Source organism: Rhinatrema bivittatum, chromosome 4 (genome assembly GCF_901001135.1).
Source record: "Rhinatrema bivittatum chromosome 4, aRhiBiv1.1, whole genome shotgun sequence".
Lineage (NCBI taxonomy): Eukaryota > Metazoa > Chordata > Amphibia > Gymnophiona > Rhinatrematidae > Rhinatrema > Rhinatrema bivittatum.
The window spans coordinates 374,934,100-374,953,201 of record NC_042618.1 but is presented as its reverse complement, the minus strand read 5'-3'; the positions used below and the strand labels follow the sequence as shown (position 1 = coordinate 374,953,201).

The 19,102-nt window shown below is 43.7% G+C and overlaps 1 protein-coding gene across 13 annotated transcripts in view; it reads right to left on the bottom strand.

Moving 5' to 3' along the window:
- CACNA1D (calcium voltage-gated channel subunit alpha1 D) overlaps positions 1–19,102 on the bottom strand; it is a 513,308-nt gene that overhangs the window by 248,880 nt on the left and 245,326 nt on the right. For all 13 annotated transcript variants that reach the window (XM_029600875.1, XM_029600887.1, XM_029600877.1 and 10 more), the window contains one exon: positions 3,464–3,633. In XM_029600875.1, the coding sequence (XP_029456735.1) occupies positions 3,464–3,633 (170 nt within the window). The remainder of the gene's footprint in view (positions 1–3,463; positions 3,634–19,102) is intronic.

The following is a 19,102-nucleotide window of genomic DNA, read 5'->3' as shown; positions in this document are numbered from 1 at the left end:
TTGTTTTCAGTTTCTGACTTTATTTTGTTTTCCCATGCTTCATTTTTCAAAATCTAGCAGGATAAATACATCTCCTGAGGAAAGACCCTACCGGGTCTGAAACAAGGCCTTGTCAGGTGGACAACTACGGTGGACTACGACTCTCACCTAAGATAAGTCGGTGATTTGTTATATCTTGATTGTAAACTGAGGCAGCATAACCACAGGTGGATCATGACACTCATTCAAGATAAGTCGGACATTTGTTATATTTGGATTGTAAAACCAAGGTCGGCATATAATGCAGCTACTAAATTTAAATCAAGCTGGTTTAATTTAATATTCAGTGAAACAGATTAATAGCAATTTATAGCAACAATTGTGCTGTTAAAAAAGTTTGAGAAACAGTGACAAAAAAATTCTAAAAATATTTATTTTAACTCACATATAGCGCACATTTCATGGAGGTGGAGAGTTCATGATTAAACTATCTGATACATTACATGGTAGTAATATTATGAAAATTTATGAAACATTTCACCTTCTCCCTAATACTATTGTTCTGAGATTTTGAGTATATTGTAACAAAAGAAAGAGAAACTGTTTCATATTGAGAAATCATAAGGATACAAATTAAGAATATTTATACGGAATATTTTTGGAGTTGGGACTGTTTGTGATTCAATATTCCAAAAAAAGTTTTTTGGAGGTGCAGAGAATTTAGGTTTGCCATTTTTCAAAATAGCATTTAATTACTGTGCGCTTGACCTTTCCCTGATGCTCTCTCTGCTGTATCATCCTTATAACTAATAAGATTACTATTATTTAAATATTCTTCATTGCCTTTATTTTAGTTGAAGGATCAAATTTCTAAACCAAGGCCCTTTCAGAGCTCAGATTAATTACAAAAAATGAACAGAACATTTAATAACAGCCACACTTTAACAACATGTGGAATTGATATTCACCAAGACCCTGTGGGAAATGAACATATGCTCTGAAGCTGGCACCTGATAAAGTAAGATGAATGGATGGGGTGAAGATTTGGAGCGAGGAAAGTCTCACAAAGATGAGATTTCTACTATGTTCTCTCACTCTAGCTTGATGGACTCTAACGGTGTACTACCATGCTAGGGTGAGAGAACATAGTAGAAATCTCAGCTATGTCAGACTTTCCTCACTCTAAATGATGTCAAATCTTCTTAGAGGCGTACTGTGCAGTTTGTACGTCTCACTCTGCATGGAAAACTGCCCCCTGAACCCTAAACCACCACCAACACCTCACCTCGACCGATTAGCTGGCCCTCCTATAGGCATATAAATAGTTGAATACTATAAAGGCTTTATACTTTCTCTCTCTCTCTCTCTCTCTCATGCAATTTGCATTATGGATGTTTTGCAGTAGTGTAACACATGGTGTGATATTGCCTCTCATTTTAATTAATCCCACCCAAACCCCTCCCCAATCCCATCCCTTCAAAAAATTTGCATTCATGCCATGCGATAATCGTATTATCACGTACATTTTGGAGTAAATGCATGCGTTATTGCATGCATTAAATCCATAACGCATTTTGATGAATGGCCCTGTAAAATTTGTGTTTTTCTATCATTTAGCTTTAAAAATGAAATGAACCATAGATAATGTCACTGATATTGTCTATATTGTTTCAAATGAATGCACATGCCTATTAAATTCTGAGCTGTGTGCCTATCTGTCACAGATGATTATTGTAGATGAAACCGGCAGAAATGGGTTGGGAGGAGGGAGGATGACAGGAATGTTGTATGGGGACAGTTTAGGCTGGGGGAGAAGAAAAGCCTGACTCACACCCCGTTCAACCTCCCCTAAGGCAGAGGAAGACAAGAGAGGTTGGATGGATACCAAGCAGGCTGAGAGCATGGGGGAAGGGTACAGATGGAAAGGTACATGAGACACACTTTCATAAACCTCTGGGTTTATGAACTGAAAGGAACAACACTAGTGCACCACATGAACACAGCAAGGGTATTTCATCAGAACCCTTTCTGTAGGCTGTTCAATGACCATTGACAGGGGCTGCAAGGGAGAGAAAACGTTCATTAATGAAAAAAATTCTCTTCTTCACATTATCCTTACATTTCAAAGGAATTATGAAGGGCCATTCTCAAATTTTCAAGGCCTTACATCAGAGCTGTCCACCAACTCCAGTCTATTTCTTTAACCTCCCATTTCTAAGAATGTATACTGACATAAACAAGATAAATCCCAGAATCCTCAAATAACAGACTTTTAATAAAAATAGACGGAGCATGTCCCTCAAGAATTGGAGTTAGTGGGCATCTCTATGGCATATCTCCCTCCCACATCTGTACCTGTTGTTACTAAATAACAAACCTTCAGAAATACAAGGGTTCTTCAACTTTCACACAGGGAGTGTATGAAGAAGTAGATTTGGCCACTCTTGAGCTAGTTAATGGATAATATTATAACAGCATGTGCCAAACCCAATATATTTCTGATATTAGACACCCCAAAGGCAGTTATAGTGACATTATTTATTTATGCTTTTTATATACCGTCATTCCAACAAATGACCACAATGGTTTACATTAATTGCATATAAGTACAATGTATATACCATAAACTTAGGGGCAGAGTTTAAAAAAGTATGCGCGCTTGTACTTTTGTTCGCGCGACTGGCGCTAACAAAAGTACGCCGGATTTTAAGACACGAACGTAGCCGCGCGTATCTTTTAAAATCCAGGGTCGGTGCGCGCAAGCCTGCGCAGATTCGGCAGCCTGCGCGCGCCGAGCCACGCAGCGTGTCTCCGTTCCCTCCGAGGCCGCTCTGAAATCGGAGCAACCTCGGAGAGAACTTTTTTTTTTGTCCCCCCCCCCACCTTTCCCTCCCTTCCCCTATCTAACCCACCCCCCAGCCCTAACTAAATCCCCCTCCCCTACCTTATTTTGTTGAGTTACGCCTGCCTCTGGCAGGCGTAACTTGCGTGCGTCGCCGGTTCCCTGCCCCGGCACAGACCGCTGTGCCGGAGCACTCGGCCCCGCCCCCAGACCACCGTCACGCCTCCGGCCCCGCCCAGGACCGCTGCCACGCCCCCAAAGACGCCCCCGAATGCCGCGCTGCCCCCGACACGCCCCCCCAAGCAAAGCCCCGGGACTTACGTGCATCCCGGGGCTTTCCACGCACCAGCGGCCTATGCAAAATAGGTGCGCAAGTGCCCTGCATGCATAAATCCGGCAGGATTTACGCACGCAGGGCTTTTAAAATCTAGCCCTTAACATTTTCATAAAAGAGGAAGTGAAGAAGTAGTAACTGTTATGCAACAGTTATAAAATTAGTGCATTCAATATCATCTGTTTAGAAATTATAAATGCAATCAAGTAATTCTTTTCTGTCACTGCTTGATATTGCTCAGTCATTACTCTTGATTATCAGCTTTTACTATTGTTGTTTATTAGGCAGTGGTACCAAGTGATACATACTATTGCGTCTGCCATCTTCGTCTCCATCCTCCTCGTTGTCAGGGTCAATGTCTTCAGCCTGGGTAATCCAGTCTAAATAACCCTTCAGGTCCTCCTCAAGCTGTTGTTTCTCACGCAGCTTCTGAAAGTCTCCTCGGGCTTTGGCTTTCTCTCGTTCCTTAGAAAATTCTCTGCACAATTCAGGGACAACGTTTAAGCATTTCTTAATATTAGACTTTTTCTAAAATGATATATTGCCATCTATAACTCACTAAAATATTCTTAACTCAGAATATGAATTTAGAAATTTTGGAAAAGATTTACCAACTTTGTTTTGAAAAGAAAACATGGCCTACATACTAAACATAGTCACAAAATGAAAAAAAAAAAACGTTATTCTATAAAATTTAATTTAATTCAATGAAAATATAAAATCTGCATGCCAATTTTCTTTCTAAATTACTTTCTTACTTCTATGATATTCAGTAAAATGTCCCTGCTCATACGTTTAGTCCTATAGCTCACATAACGTCAGTTTTGAGCACAATGGGGCAGTCTCTTCCATGTTCTGTACTACTCCCACAGAAATAGTTAGGCCTCGCAATCTGACAGTAGCAGTGATACACCCAGGTAAGGTGACTGTCAAAAGAGACAGGCTAAGCCAGTCCCAGCTTTACTCCTTGATATCTTAAGCATTTGGAATTAACAAATCCATAAACCTAATGGGAATAAAACTGGGAATGGTTCCAGGCTATCACTTCTAACCTGGAGCCATAGGAATCACAAAATCCTGTCTATTCAAACACCAAAGAGTCCAGTTTTTTGAAAAGGACCAAACTTCCATCATCTACTCTTTTCTCTCTAGTCTGCAACAGGTTTGACACAGTAACCTTATGTCAAGTGAAAATGCCCACAAGTTTCCCAAACAGCTACTCTAATAATCTTAGTAATGGTTCTTACAGAACTGGAGGGAAGATATTTCTATCCTTGAACTGCCCAAATTGGTGGACTGCTTTTAATTCTGTGTAGTCTTCTACACAGACATGCAATGTAGGATTCTATTCATAAAACATGGGTGATCTTTGAGACCTATTTACTAAGTTGCAATAATGCAAATCATGTGGTACAGTGTTATCATGTGCTATATGCAAACTGTGATTATCACAAACGTTCGCTCATTATTTTCCAGGTCAAAAATCAGATGTAATGTGGGCATGCTCATAAACTACATCACATATAAATACACACAAAGAAACTATTGGCATGGCAACAAGTAGCACAGCTCGCAAAACAACTTTCTGGACTATGATACTCAAGGAAAGTTAGTTACACCTCAGGAGGCGTAGCAATCTTACACCTCCCCCCCCCCCCCCCCCTCCTTCACTCTCTCTGGGTGCATCACTCCACTAAGGTGCCTGGCAATGCTCCCAGGGCACTACCTTGAGGCCATAAGGCCCTGTAACATGCTCTCACCCCTCTCTAAAAAGTTGCTGGTAGTCCATAGGAATGCATAGCCCCAGTTATCCGTCTAAATGACTTTTGAATATTGACCTCATGATCTATTATTGCATCCAGTACACAACCCAAATTTTCACAACACTTGGCAGCTTTAATGAGAAACGCCTTTCAGAAGCTCAGCTTTCAACCATGCTTTCTATAAAAAGAGGAATAGCTGCCTCAATTCCATTCTCGTATTTTCTTAAACAAATGTATTTGTTGAGCCAGCCCAGTTGCTCAGTGGCAGTACTATGTACTGCCATAAAGAAGGTCCCTGGTTCAATCCCAAAGCTGGGATTGCAATGAATACAGCAATGAATACAGCAATGAATACAGTCAGGGCTGGGAATGCAATGAATACAGCTTTATGGTCATTGCTTAACAGTTAACACCACAAAGGATGTAGAAAAAATGCAAAGCACACCAAATAATATAAAAAATGGTGCATGTTTTGCAGGTAGTTTTGCAGTCTGATAGTTCATATAAGGTGTCAAAAGATTTAATGAATAACAATTGTAGGTAGAACACCATCAGACAGAGGAGCATTTTTGGTCATTATATAAACTATCAGACCGCAAAAGTACCTGCAATGCACTCACCATTGCTTAACGGTAACATCTAGTCACTGGATTCACAGACCATAATGGCAGGGTTCTGAAATGATCCTTCGTGCATGGTCCCAGGCCCAGGACCATCAATGCAATGACCAGACCAGATGTTGGGAGGGGAATATTAAACAAAGGATAAATGTCTGGGTAGTTGCAAATTAAGATTCATGGTGCCAAATTCTAGTCCTGGTTCTGACAGAGTTGGAAATACATAAGAACAAGAGGAAACTGCCAGGTCAAGAAAAATCAAAACAAATGTACTTGCCCCATTAATAGATTACTAATGCAGAGAACAGTTTCTATTTTTAAGTGCCAATGTTCCAAAAAAATCATTATTCCCTGCCATCTAGACCTCTCCCATGTCTCATTATCTAGAGTGATGAAAGTCTGCAAGATCTTGTTTAATGCCTACAGTTTGTCTCTTTTTACAAGGATTCTTCAAGACTTTACTATCTAACAATGTCCAGCAGCTTTACTTCACATGGATGAAGTTATAACACAGTTTTGCCATGGTAGTTTTCTACAGGTGTTCAATAGCAATACCAGTAGCCGAGGATCTGAAGGCAACAGAAAAAACATCAACATGATTGTTGGAGTGGCTTCTTCATTTGCCACAATAAAAACAATTGATTCACCTAATGTGAGTATCCAGCAACTGAAGATGCATCATCCATAGAATGTTAATGAATACATAGACACCAGCTCTCTAGGTGGTTCAGCATCTCCATTATTGGCTCCTGAACTCCTGTGAAACGGGAACTGAGAGCCGAGAGCTCAGTGCTGTGGGGCCGCTGGTGAGAGCAGTAAAGATGTGTTTCTGTCTCCCTCCTATTGATCCCATCTCCCCCTCCATCCTATTGGCTGACTGTGGAATGTCTGACTAATGGGCTGCAGCAGATCCATCAGTAGAGGACAAACAGGCTTCCTGTCTTTGGTCTGTCTTGCGAGGTCAACGGAGATGGGGAGGGCTACTGATAGAGGAACTGGGAAAGGGAAAGAGGGTCTGAAAGAGGGGACAGAGGAATAATGGAAAGGATTAAGAAAGGGGCTGAAAGGACTGCTGGGAGATAAGAGGATTGATTGTGAAAGAGAACATTGCTGTGAGGATCTGGAGGAGAAACTGAAAGGAGAGGGACATAAATCATGAGGGGAAGAGGAGCTGATAGTGAAGCGGTGGGAGAAGGAGCGGAGTGGACATAGGCTGTGAGGGGCTGAGAGAGAGGATATAGGCTGTGTGATAAGAAGAGGAGCTGGGATGAGGGGTTAGGCTAGGCAAAAGGAAATTAAGAGGGAGGTAGAGAGAGAGATAGAGAGGTAAAGAGGACTAGAAAAAGAGCTTTGTGGGACAAAGGACAGGGGCTGATATGGGAGGTCAACCAAGAGTTGTGAGAACAGAGGGGATCATGGAGGAGGGAAGGTGATGAGGATTGAGGATAGGGTTGGAAGTGAAAGGAGGGGGTGAGATTAAGTAGAGGAGAGAAAATAATGAACTACATAGAGACAGCTGACAGACAGAGATATGCGCATAGAGGAAAACTAACAAAAATGATAAAGAAATGACAGGAAGGCCAGAAAAGAAGTTTTAAAAGGAATGAGAAGGCAGAGAGAAACCTAGGAGAAAGCCGGAGCAAGCTGAAACAGTTTATAGATTCAAAATATACTTCAGGCACAATAGTTGGAAAATTTGTTTTAAGTTTGGTGAAGATTTTTGTGGGTCAAGTGTGTGGAGCTGGCAGGAGCATCGTTAGGCATGGGCACATGAGGCCCAAGCCCCGAGTCTCTCCCTCAGTGCGCCCCAAGACCCACCTTTGAACTTTTTAGTATGGCCTCCCCCATCTTTTTAACCCCTCACCTCCCTCTTCTTTGTCCCTTTCAGAAGCATGTAACTAGCCTCTCCTCATGCAGTGCCAGTGCCCTGGCTGCTTCCTTTGTGCTGGTGCACTTCAGTGACAAGATGTTTGAACCATGCGGGACACCATAGATACAGAGCCCCATAGTTCCAACATCTTGTCATTGAAGGAAGTGGCAAGGTGCCGGCACCACGGAAGGTTCTGAAAGGGGCAATAAGCAGGGAGGTGAGGCGAGGGGGATACAAAGATGGGAGCAGCCACTTTAAAAAGTTTAAAAGCAGCTCCAGAGGACTTGCGAGATCATGGACTTGGGGGGATCCCCAGCATTGTTGGGGGGCAAGGGGAGGGAGAGTGGGGACACCCAGGTTGGAGGGAGAAGAAAAATTGAGACTTTATGCTGAGAGGTATGGGGACCCCAAGATTTGGTGAATGGGGAGGGAGTGTGAGGACACCCAGATTGGGAGAAGGGGAAGAGTGGAGATTAGGGGATGAAGGGGACACCTAGATATGTTGGGTTAGGAGGAGGGGACTGTAAGAACTTACAGATTGTGGGGGAGAAAGTAGAAACTCAAATGTGTGGGCAACGCAGGCACTCAGATTGAGCAGGAATTAAGCAGGGACTTGAGGATGGGTGGGGAGAATGGGGAAGGTAATTGAGTGGGGATATGAATGAGGATGTAATTAGATAATTTGGTAATTATGAGATTAGGCTGTGGATGTGAGATACGGGATAGTAGAAGGAGTCTGAAGGGTGGGAAAAGGTTGAGATATGGTGTGAAAGACCTGGAAGAATGGGGAGGGAGTTAGAGAAAGTGGGAAGGGATGGATCTTTGAAGGGGATGAGGGAGGGTGGAAATGGGGCTTGGAAAGGAGATGGCTGCACAGGGGTTAGAAATAGAAGCAGGGGGAGCGGATGAGTGACAAGGAGATGGGGTTGGAGAGGAGATGAAACAGTGGCAGAGGACAGTGAGGGCTGGGGAGGGGTGAGTACAAAGAATGAAAATGGAGGGCTAGGGATTGAGTGAAAGAGGGGGAAGTGAGCTGGGAAAGAAGAGATGAGGAAAGGGAAGACTAGGAAGGGAGGGAGAGCATTTAGATGGACTGGGAAGGCGATGAGAGTGGGAGACTGAAAGCATAGATAAGAGGTGGAAAGAGGGAGTTTAAGACTAATGAATGACAGGAAAAGCGAGGAGGGGTGAAATCCAGATAGGAGTGGATAAAGAGGAAGAAAGAGAAACTGAGAAAAGAGAAAACAGAAAGATCAGTGTCAGACAGATGTAAGAGAGGAACTGAAGAAGACAAAAGACAGAAAAAATATAAGTGGACATGAGACACTGGAAAAGAAGCAGACAGAGGAAATGAGTCTGGGACTAACACAAAAAAATTAAAATGTCCAGACAAGAAAGGCAGAAAAAAAAAGTATGTTATTTCAGTTTAGGGATGAGAATATGTCAGCTTTTGGAATATCCATTTCTGAAATATTTGGATTTTGTTCAATACAGCAGGACATGCATTTCTGTTTCTACAAATAACTAAAAATATTTCTCCAGTGTGTCACTGCATGTAGAGTCTGGCTTTATGAGCTTTCCATTTCAGTTTTTGCCTGTACATTTCTAATTTGTGGTCACTCATTCTGTATTTGGTGAGGGTCTATCTGTATGTGGCAGGACCCCCGACCCCCCCCCCCAGCCCCCCACTATATACTCTTAGTTCCATTTCTACATATTTAACACCTCTTGAGCTTTCCATCCCCTTGTGTCCTCCTCCCTCCTAGGAGAGTTGGGATTGGTTACTCTTTGCTTTATAACCTGGACATTTTGCATATTAAGTTGAGGCTAGAATCAGTTCAGTGCAGACACCAAGCAGTAAAGATGTAAGTTTTACCCTTCCTGGTGTGGCCTCCCTGCCTGTTGCTTTTTGAGCGGAGTCTCCTCTGTGCGCACCCTGCCAGAGGGTCTCTAGGAGTTTAGTTTGTACAGTAAGGAGCTCTTTGTGCTAAAACCCCATGCAGGACTCCCACTCCAGGACTGAAGACCAGTGAGCCCATTCACTCCTGAATGAGGCAAGCACCTGTGACAGGCTTGGCTGTGTGAGGCGACTGACGGCCAGAAGAATCCTATTTTTGGAAGGGACTGTGGTTAACCTTGCTCCTTTGAGGAAGTTCATCCTTGCTGGCTGGACTCAGAGTACAGGGGCTGAAGATCAGTGAGCCCATTCTCCCCATGATTGTGGCAAGCACCTGCGAGAGCACGAACACCAGTCTAGGAAGATTTTTGACTAGGAGAATATTTTGTCTTTTGCTGTGAGGAGGTTTTAAAGCCATCCCTTCCCACTGAGAGCCACAGATTCTTCAACCTGAGGAGTCACCCTTTCAAAACAACTAGAAGAAGTCAAGTAAGACCAGGGAAACCCCATCCAGATCTCCATCTACAAGGAACCAGGATGCAGGGCTGGGTGTTCAGGACGCTGGAGCCTGAGATAGGACAGTTTTAGCTATGCTAGAAGGGGGCCCCTGACATAAGAATCCCAAGTATGCTGCTGGGAAAGCTTTGTCACCATCAATTGGGAAAGTTAAACCAGTTTGCTGAAGAAAAGGTCACCTACCCAGAATGAAACACCCTAACTGTACAATGAATCATCTGTAACTGCACGCTTATTTAAAAATGGACTTTAATTTTCCTTTAACTAATCAGTAAATTATTATTTAACACCCAGTGCCTGGTTTTGCCTGTTTTGTTACAGTAACACCCTCCAGGGATGGCCACAGCTACCTACACACACGGGATTTTCTTACCACTGTCTTGGCCATAAACGAGAGGCTCCCCCCATAAAAAGAAATCCGCCCTCTGGATTAGAGAGCTCAGGACCTGGGCGGAGTGCTAGCCGGAGAAGCCCCAAAGATATAAATCAGATGTGTGCCGTGAAAGAACAAACCAATTTCAAAAAGGTACAAAGTTGTCACAAAAGATATGGCTTGGGTCTAGAGAATGACAACACCTCACCACTGAAAGATGGCCGACAAACATTGCAGCTTTGACATGGAAAGTGTTCTTTATTACAATATCATTGCAACCCAGAGAGAGAGAAAGGCTCTGTCTATGACACAGGTGAGAAATGTAGGAATTTACAGCTGTCCAGTTTGTTTTGTTTTTCTAGTACGAGGTATATTGCTGTTCAAGAGCCTCTTGTAATATTTGCAGTGCTACTGTCATGATGACAGCTGCATGGGAATGTAAGAGAGAGACCATTTAGAGTTTTAAAAAGTAAGATGTCCAAATGTGTGTCTATAGGATTGTTCCCAGAGTGGGGGAAGGGGGGGTGGGGAAGCTGCTGATTGTGACTGTTGAGATGTTTAACTATCTGAATCTTGAGGGAGGGGCTTTTGGTCCCATGCCCCAAATATTTTACATACCTAGCAATGCCTCTGGGTGCAGGTGGTACCTGCCCTTTTGTTCCAGCCATGCAGTCATCAGGGAAATAAGGTATGTGGTGCCCCCCTATGGGTTGGCAACTAGATATCCCTAGCAATTCACAGATCATCTTGCAGGAATTCCACATTTCAGCTCCTCCGCTAGAGGCAGCCTGAGTGGGTGGGCCTTGCCTATAAGTAGTGGCCGGAGCAATAGCCGTGCCTGGCAGTTGAAGTGAGATTTTGTAGAGAGAGGAGCTCTGTTAGAGTGGGTTTTGTAGTGAGGCTTACATTCCTCACCAACAGGCCGATACAGTACATTGCGCTCGGGTGGAGTGCACTGTTAACCCACGATTGGACGAGTGTTTTCGACGCACTAGCTTTACCCCTTATTCAGAAAGGGGTAATAGACGCATGTTTTCGACGCACTATTACCCCTTACTGAATAAGGGGTAAAGCTAGTGCATCGAAAACATGCGTCTATTACCCCTTTCTGAATAAGGGGTAAAGCTAGCGCGTCGAAAACGCGCATCCAACCCTCCCAAACCTAATAGCGCCTGCAACATGCAAATGCATGTTGATGGCCCTATTAGGTATTCCCGCGTGATACAGTAAGTAAAATGTGCCGCCAAGCCGCACATTTTACTTTAAGAAATTAGCGCCTTCCCAAAGGTAGGTGTTAATTTCTGCCGGCACCGGGAAAGTGCACAGAAAAGCAGTAAAAACTGCTTTTCTGTGCACCCTACGACTTAATATCATGGCAATATTAAGTTGGAGGCCCCAAAAGTTAAAAAAAGTAAAAAAAAAAAAAAAGTAAAATGGGCCCGCGGCACATGGGTTGAAAACTGGACGCTCAATACTGCCGGCGTCCGGTTTCCGAACCCGTGACTGTCAGCGGGCTCGAGAACCAACGCCGGCAAAATTGAGCGTCGGCTGTCAAACTCGCTGACAGCCGCCGCTCCTGTCCAAAAAGAGGCGCTAGGGACGCACTAGTGTCCCTAGCGCCTCTTTTTGCCACGGACCCTAATTTAAATAAATTAATTTACTGTATCGCCCGCTCTCCCGCGATTTTTACTGTATCAGCCCATTAGTATATTTTTTGAGGCTATTCCTTCCTGTGCACTCCCTGCCAAGCTGAATACACCTCAATTTAGAGAAAGAAACCTTTTTTCAGGATTTTGACTTCTTTGCAAATTATGTTGCTGGATTTGCAGCCTGGAGCTCCTGGAGAAGGCTATTCCCCTGACCCAGAGGCCAGGTCACTGAAGACAGGCCATTACCCTTACAGAACAGAGAAGAGCTGCAGTGACAGTGTCACCCCAGAAGGTTTTGGACATTTTAGAACAAATCGTTCTCTTTTTGCTGAGAGGAGGTATTTTGGTCATCCTTCCTCTCATTTGGAGAATGGGCAGTGTGCCTGATCTTTGTCAGTGAAGACCTTTCCTTCAGAGAGGCCCAATAAAGCAAGAAAGGAGAAAGAGGAGCAGAATTGAAAACCCTCCACAGGATCTTTCCCCTGGGTCACAGGCACAGGCTGGGTAGAAGTCTGAAGTTTACTGGAACTCAGGTAAGACTGTGGAAACCTCTAAGGGGATTTCCCTCACAGCATGGGATCTCCCCAGAGCTTGGGGCACTGAAACTCTCAGTTCAGAAGAATTAGGAATGACCAGCATATAGGCAGAAAGAAATGGGACACTCAACTGTAAAATTAATTATTTCACATGGACAGTGATTACTTTTCAAGAAATCAGTAAACTTTTATTATTTGAACACCCTACTTCCTTTGTCCCAGCCAAGTACCGGCACCACACTAAACAGCTACACACTAATAAAGCATTCGCCTCAGCACCTGGGCTGCAAGTAATAGCTCCCCCCCCCCCCCCCGAGAAAGGTCTCACTCCTGGGGTACCAGCATCTGGAGAAAATAAGTAGCAAGAGAGACAGCCCCTAAAGAAAGAAATTCTTTTGTGTGCCCTTGGAGAATAGACCACTTCCAAAGAAAATGGTTACAGGTATGTTACTGGGGTGGTGTGCTGTGCCATGGCCTGAAATTCTCTCTAAAATTGTTTCCCCCCTCAACAGCTCCGTTACTGAGAGGGGCTGTGATCGGAGCTTCAGTTGAGGGGAATGGAGGACGACACTGCTCCTCCCCTGGTTCAAAAAATGTAAAAAAAAAAAAATCATTCCTTTGCTGAATCCCATAGCAGGGAGTGCACAAACCAGTCCCCCAGCCAGTCAGGATTTCAGAATACCAGGATATCCCTAATGAATAAGCATGAGAAATATTTGCATGCACTACCTCCTGTGTATGCAAAACATTTCTCATGCATATTCATTAGGAATATCCTGAAATCCTGACTGGCTAAGGGGGGCCCGTAGGACTGGTTTGAGTACCCCTGTCCCACAGGAGACAGCAGTTACCTTTGAAGTTTCCAAGTTGAGGGCAGGAAGCACCTCATACAATACAACTGTGGCCCTGGAGCTGGGGAGATGCTGACTGATGAGCTGCCAGAGCGCTTTATGTGGACTCTGCAGGCATGGAACTGGCTCTGGCATGGAGTCTGCGGGTGCCGGGAGAAATGCTGCAGAGGATGAGGAGGCAGAAGCCAGAAAAAAAGCAATGTGGCTTCAGCTTAGGAAGAGCAGAGCAGAGAAGAATCACAAACTGAGAGGTGAGCGGAGCCTGCCAATGAAGAGAAGCCTAACGTGCTGAAGTGGGGTGGGCAGTAGTAAGGGGATGGGTGAACTAAGCCTGCAAGAGGAGAGCTGGCTAAGGAGGGGTAAGGAGGGGTAAGGAGGAACCTGTTGAGGAGTGGCAGGATGGAAAGAGGAACGGGGATGGGAATGGAGAAGATGGGTCAAGGGGAAATGGGGAGCACTCAGGCTAAGGGGGTGTAGGCAGTAGAACAGGCAGAAGGATATTAAACCCCCTGCCCACAAATATAAAAGTCAAAGTATGCCTATGTACAAGGGAGAGAATTTAAACATGAAGGAGGAGAGAAGAGTAATGTGGAAAGGAGGAGAAGAGTAATGTGGAAGAGTAATGTGGAAAGGAGGAGAAGAGTAATGTGGAAAGGATGAAGAAGAGAGAAAAGAGAGGTATTAAAAGAGAGAGTGATGCAGACAGACAAGGGCTGCGTGAGACTGTGGTGTGGCTGAGCTGCAGGAGGGAGGAGTCTGGTGGGAAAGAGCTGGGGTTAGGGAAGAGAATGACTGATCAGATGTTATGGGTATTGGTGTTTGGGTGGATCCTTGGACACTGTGGCAGCTGACTACGCCCACGGGGGGCAATCCCGTGAGGGACCACAGTGTCAGGCTAAACTCCAGACAGACAAACACAGATTTGAATCTTTTATTAAACAGTATATGGAACCACCAGAGGTGGCAGTAGTGAGTAGTGATTGTAGAGCCCAGCTGGAGTCGTGACGTCAGAACAGGGGGACAACCCTGAGGTTCGCGCCAACATGGAAATAAAGATGAGGGCGGCGTGCGCGCTCGTGCCCTAGTGGTACCTTGAAGGATCATGGCGGGAGGCAGCACCAAAGCCGGTCCGGGGACACCGAAGAGGTCGGCAAACAGACGCCGCGGCGGCCATCAGTCCAAGGTGAGCGGGAGGAGCCACAAGTAGAGAGAGGTAGGCGGGGAAAAGCCGTCGAAGACCGACGGACGCAACATCAGACTTTGAGTGCTTCCCTAGATTTTGTTTTTACCTCACGAGTCTTCCCCATGTCAGCATTATCTGCCCCTCTCTGGACAATTAAATACAGGCTGGCCAGTCACACTCACATCCCACTGTGCTTTTTTTTTTTTTTTTTTTGCTGGTGTGGGGATCCTGTAATTTGTGTTGAGTTCAACACCTCCAATTATTTTCAAAAGTTGGCTTCTATAAATGAATATGGTGCTGAAAAACAAGAAAGTCCTCTCCTTATGCAGATATTAGAACTCTGAGCTCAGTTTACCGATCTCGCCTGGTTTCCAGTGCATGAATGTGCTAACAGGCTTGATCAGGTGAATATATGCTTTTACTCAAAATACATCTATATACTTGACTGGGTAGAGAATTTACCAAAAAGTAACATAGTAGTGATGGCAGATAAAGACTGAATGGTCCATCCAATCTGTCCATCAAGCTTCTTATAGGAGTAACTGCCACTCCATGCAGGTTACCCTCGTATTTCTGTTAAGGGTAGTAATTGCCAGGGATGTGCATTCGTCTAGGAAAAATTTCATCTAGGAAAAATTTGTTTTCGAATTTAGTGCGCACAGGGAGTTAGTGCTCACTGATCCGAAATTCGGGTCCCCCCAAATTTAAAAGGCCCGAACCGAGGGAAATACGAAATTTCCTGCAGTGGGCCAAAAACGAAGCCCAAACCAAAAGGTTCGGGCTTCCCACATCTCTGTAGTTGCCACTCTGTGTAGCAACATTTTTGCAGGGTGAGCAGCCTTAATAATTCATACAATGCTGCTTCTTGAACGTGCTTTGCTTTTGGACTTGGCCATAGAAGCATTCCTGTGCTTTTTCCCTATTATCTGCATATCAGTACTCGGTACCGTAAAAGTCAGGGTCCAGTGTCTGAATCCAGTTCACTCCCCCTGGTGAAGAAGAGAGCGATGCTGCAGTTGCATCACAAACATGTAAGCTAATTTGTTACGGGTAGTAATCCCCTGAAGTTTCATATCGTGACGCCTAGTTCTACTGATTTCTTTCCAACAGAAAAGGTTGAAAGTTTGTGCATCATTAAAACCTTTCAGGTATCTGAAGGTCTGTATCGTATCTCCCCTGCACCTTGTCTCTTCCAGGGTATACATATTCAGATCCTTCAGCATCTCTTCATGTCTTCTGCTATTGACCCCAAATAATTTTGGTCATCCTTCTCTGGACCACCTCCGTCCTGTCTCTATCTTTTTTGAGATATGGGCACCAGAACTGAACACAGAACTCCAGGTGAGGCCTCACCAAGGACCTGTACAAGGGGATTATCACCTCCTTTTTCTTACTAGCTATTCCTCTCTTTATGCAGCCCAGCATTCTTCTGGCTTTAGCTATCACCTTGTCACATTGCTTTGCCACCTTCAGATCCCCAGACACTATCACACCAAGGTCCCTCTCCCAGTACGTGCACATCAGTCTTTCAGCCCACAACCAGCCCTTTTAGATTACCACATCCCAGAGACGTGAAGTAATCCATTTGATTACTAAAGTAAGTTTGATTTTGCTAAAGCTCCTCCAGTAGTATGACTATGAAAAGCAGGTATTTAAAAAATGTACAAAGGTTATTACTCCACTACAGCTCCTTGTATTAAGGGATTGTACTGAATATGATTTAAAATTAGAATGGCCTTTGTGGAGTCTCTCCTTCATTTTTTTTTACACAGCCTGCATGCTTGGTTCCTGACATTTATATGTAATTGTATATGTTTTTATAAGTCAATAAGACTTGAAGACTTCTCTTATTGCTGGAAGATGAATGGGAAGCTGAACATTCTCATCCTTAGACATGTAAGATGTACCAGCTATGATTATGTGTTGCCTTAGTGCACCTATAAATATTAATAATTAAATGGAGAGCACATCTTTTTTTTTTGTATGCAAACCTTAAAAATGTACAGTATCATTATCCATTCCCTTCCCTTCCCACTCCACTGTAAGACTGTGACATTAGGGTTTCTATAGGGAAACAGTGACAGCAAATTGACTGATGATACTATTTAGAATTTAAGTAGCAATAACCAGTAGGGAAAAAACATAATGGGAACAAACTATTACTTCAACTGAAGGCTTTAACCTTGCAAAGGATATAACAAATAAAACGCCAAGCTAAAAAGTCATTCTAGCTAATGCCTTTTTCAAAGAGTGCCAGAGCTTACCCAGAGTGCTATAGGAATAGGGAGATTACCGGTAAATTTCTAGTTAATTGCAGTAGGCTGATCCTCAGCACCAGCTACCAAGTGCAATCAAGTTGTAAATTTCCATTCCTTGCTAGCCTTAAACTACACAGGTAAAAACTAAAATGCACCACATAAACACTCATAGAACTATTTTTTCTAGCTATGAGCAATTTACAATATGCTGTTGTTGGCCACTAGATGGTACAAGGGAATCACCACAGTGGTACAGAGCATTTAGCCTGAAAAACTCTGGTTCAAATCCATCTCAGATCAGAAAGGACTTTCAAAAGTGGCCTAGGTGTCAACATTTGGTGGTCTCTGTCCAATCCCAGGGACCACAGCAGAAGCATTCACATTGTGGCCCCCATCACATTCCTGTGAATTCCACTGCACTTTTGTCACCAATTTGTTTCAAGGACATGAGGGTGATAACTTGTTTTCCAAAAATTAATGGCCTCGATAAAAGAGAGGAAAATTGGCTTAATCTCAAGTGAAGCCTTTTACCACTCTCAAAAGAAGCTGCCTGAAAGATGCCTAAAATAATGAATGTATGTGGAGCTGGGGAACCTTGCACTACATGAGCGCATCATTTCAACCCCAGTCAGTCAAGATCGCAAGACAGCTCAGACTTGTCCTTTCATTCTGTTCTCCATGACAAACTACTTAGGCCATGAGGCTTACCTGATTTTAAAAAATCCCTCCAGCCTATCTTGCATGCTAATTTTAATTTAGGGAAATGTTAACAGCTCCTGTGATACAACCACTGGGTGTCCTCAACAAGTATATTATAATAAATATTATTACCCACCACAACCTCTACTCTATGCAGACACAGAACTGAGTGAAAGCATAGCAGGAGATGAGAATCCTATCACATTATCTCCAGAGCAAATAAGGAGGAAGGTGGCATAAATTCCACCCGAGCAGCCCCTACAGTGCAAGGGGGGCCCCAAGGAAGAAGAAGGGAGTCCATTTGCAGCCTCTCTCAGAGCTTCAGATGTGGTCCCTCACTCTCTGGGGACCTTTCCCAAAATTGTTGCTTGGGGGCCCTTAATTTGAACTAATGGCTCTGAAGGGAGACCAAAGATGCCCCAGTGTTCACTTTTACAAGAACAGAAACAGGTGTTACCACGGACATTTAAATCATTTTTCTTCATGCTGTGATGAGGGCAATTATTTTCTTGCTCAAATGTGCTGTTTAAAGAGGTGGTTTCCCAAACCGGTCCTCAGGATACCCTGGTCAGTCTAGTTTTCACTTCTCCACAATGATTATTTTTGAGATACATTTGCATACAATAGAACAATGTTTTCCAGCCCTTTCCTGCAGGCACACCTAGCCAGTCGGATTTTCAGGATTGCCACAATGAATATGCAAGAGATAGGTTTGCATACCCTGGGTCTCCAATGTATGCAAATGTATCTCGTGCATATTCATTATGGACATCTTGAAAGCCTGACAGTTTAGGTGTGCTTCCAGGAGAGGGCTGGGAAACACCGCAACAGAAGTACTGCATGCAAATATATCTCATATATATTCATTGTGGGTAGCCTGGAAAGCAGACTGATTGGTGGATCCCATGCACCCCGGTTTGGGAATCAATGGTTTAAAGTACTTAAGGCCGCTTCCTACTCTTATAAGACCTCCCCCAAACCCCACCCCCAACTCCTCACCCTCATTTGCCTTGAAAGTATTTTGAATGAATGATAATTAAAAGACAAATCTTCTTTATAGTTTTACAGATTCCTGTGCCAGGACCACTAATGGGCGACTGACACACAGAACAGCCAAGCCTAAGACATTCTGGGGAAGCCTATGACATTTCCCACAGGGAGGAAAAAAAAAATCACTTCACTGCTATGAAACTTAGTGCAGCTATGTATTATTGTGTCACTGTCCTAATCTGTGCTCTCAGAACATGAGAGTGGTGAGCCTGAGGTGGTAGGGACAGTTAGTGGATAGGAACCCCTTTACCCATCTCATGTTAACAAGCAAGCCAGGGTCATGTAAAGAAAACAATAAATGCCTATGGAAATATGCAGCATAGCTTGCACGTAGGTGGATCTGTAGAAAGACACATCGCCATGCTGTCCCCGAGCAATGTAGACACAGCTTCCAGAGGATGTATTAATGTACGTCTGAAATATCCTCGTTCCCATGACTACCTAGTGAAACGCCAATGCCTACAGCTGAGAATGTCTCCTGAAGATAAAAACCATCTCGAAGAATATATTACTATCATTTAAAAAAATACATAAAATATGTGTTATGTTCTCTGTGCACAATGCAATGATATAAGGCCGATTTAAATTACAAAATAGTTAATTTCCTTTTGTATTTTTTAAAAATCTTCCTCTATCTTGTGTTTTTCAAATTTCTCTCTTCTTTCATGTTGGTTGCTTAGTTGTT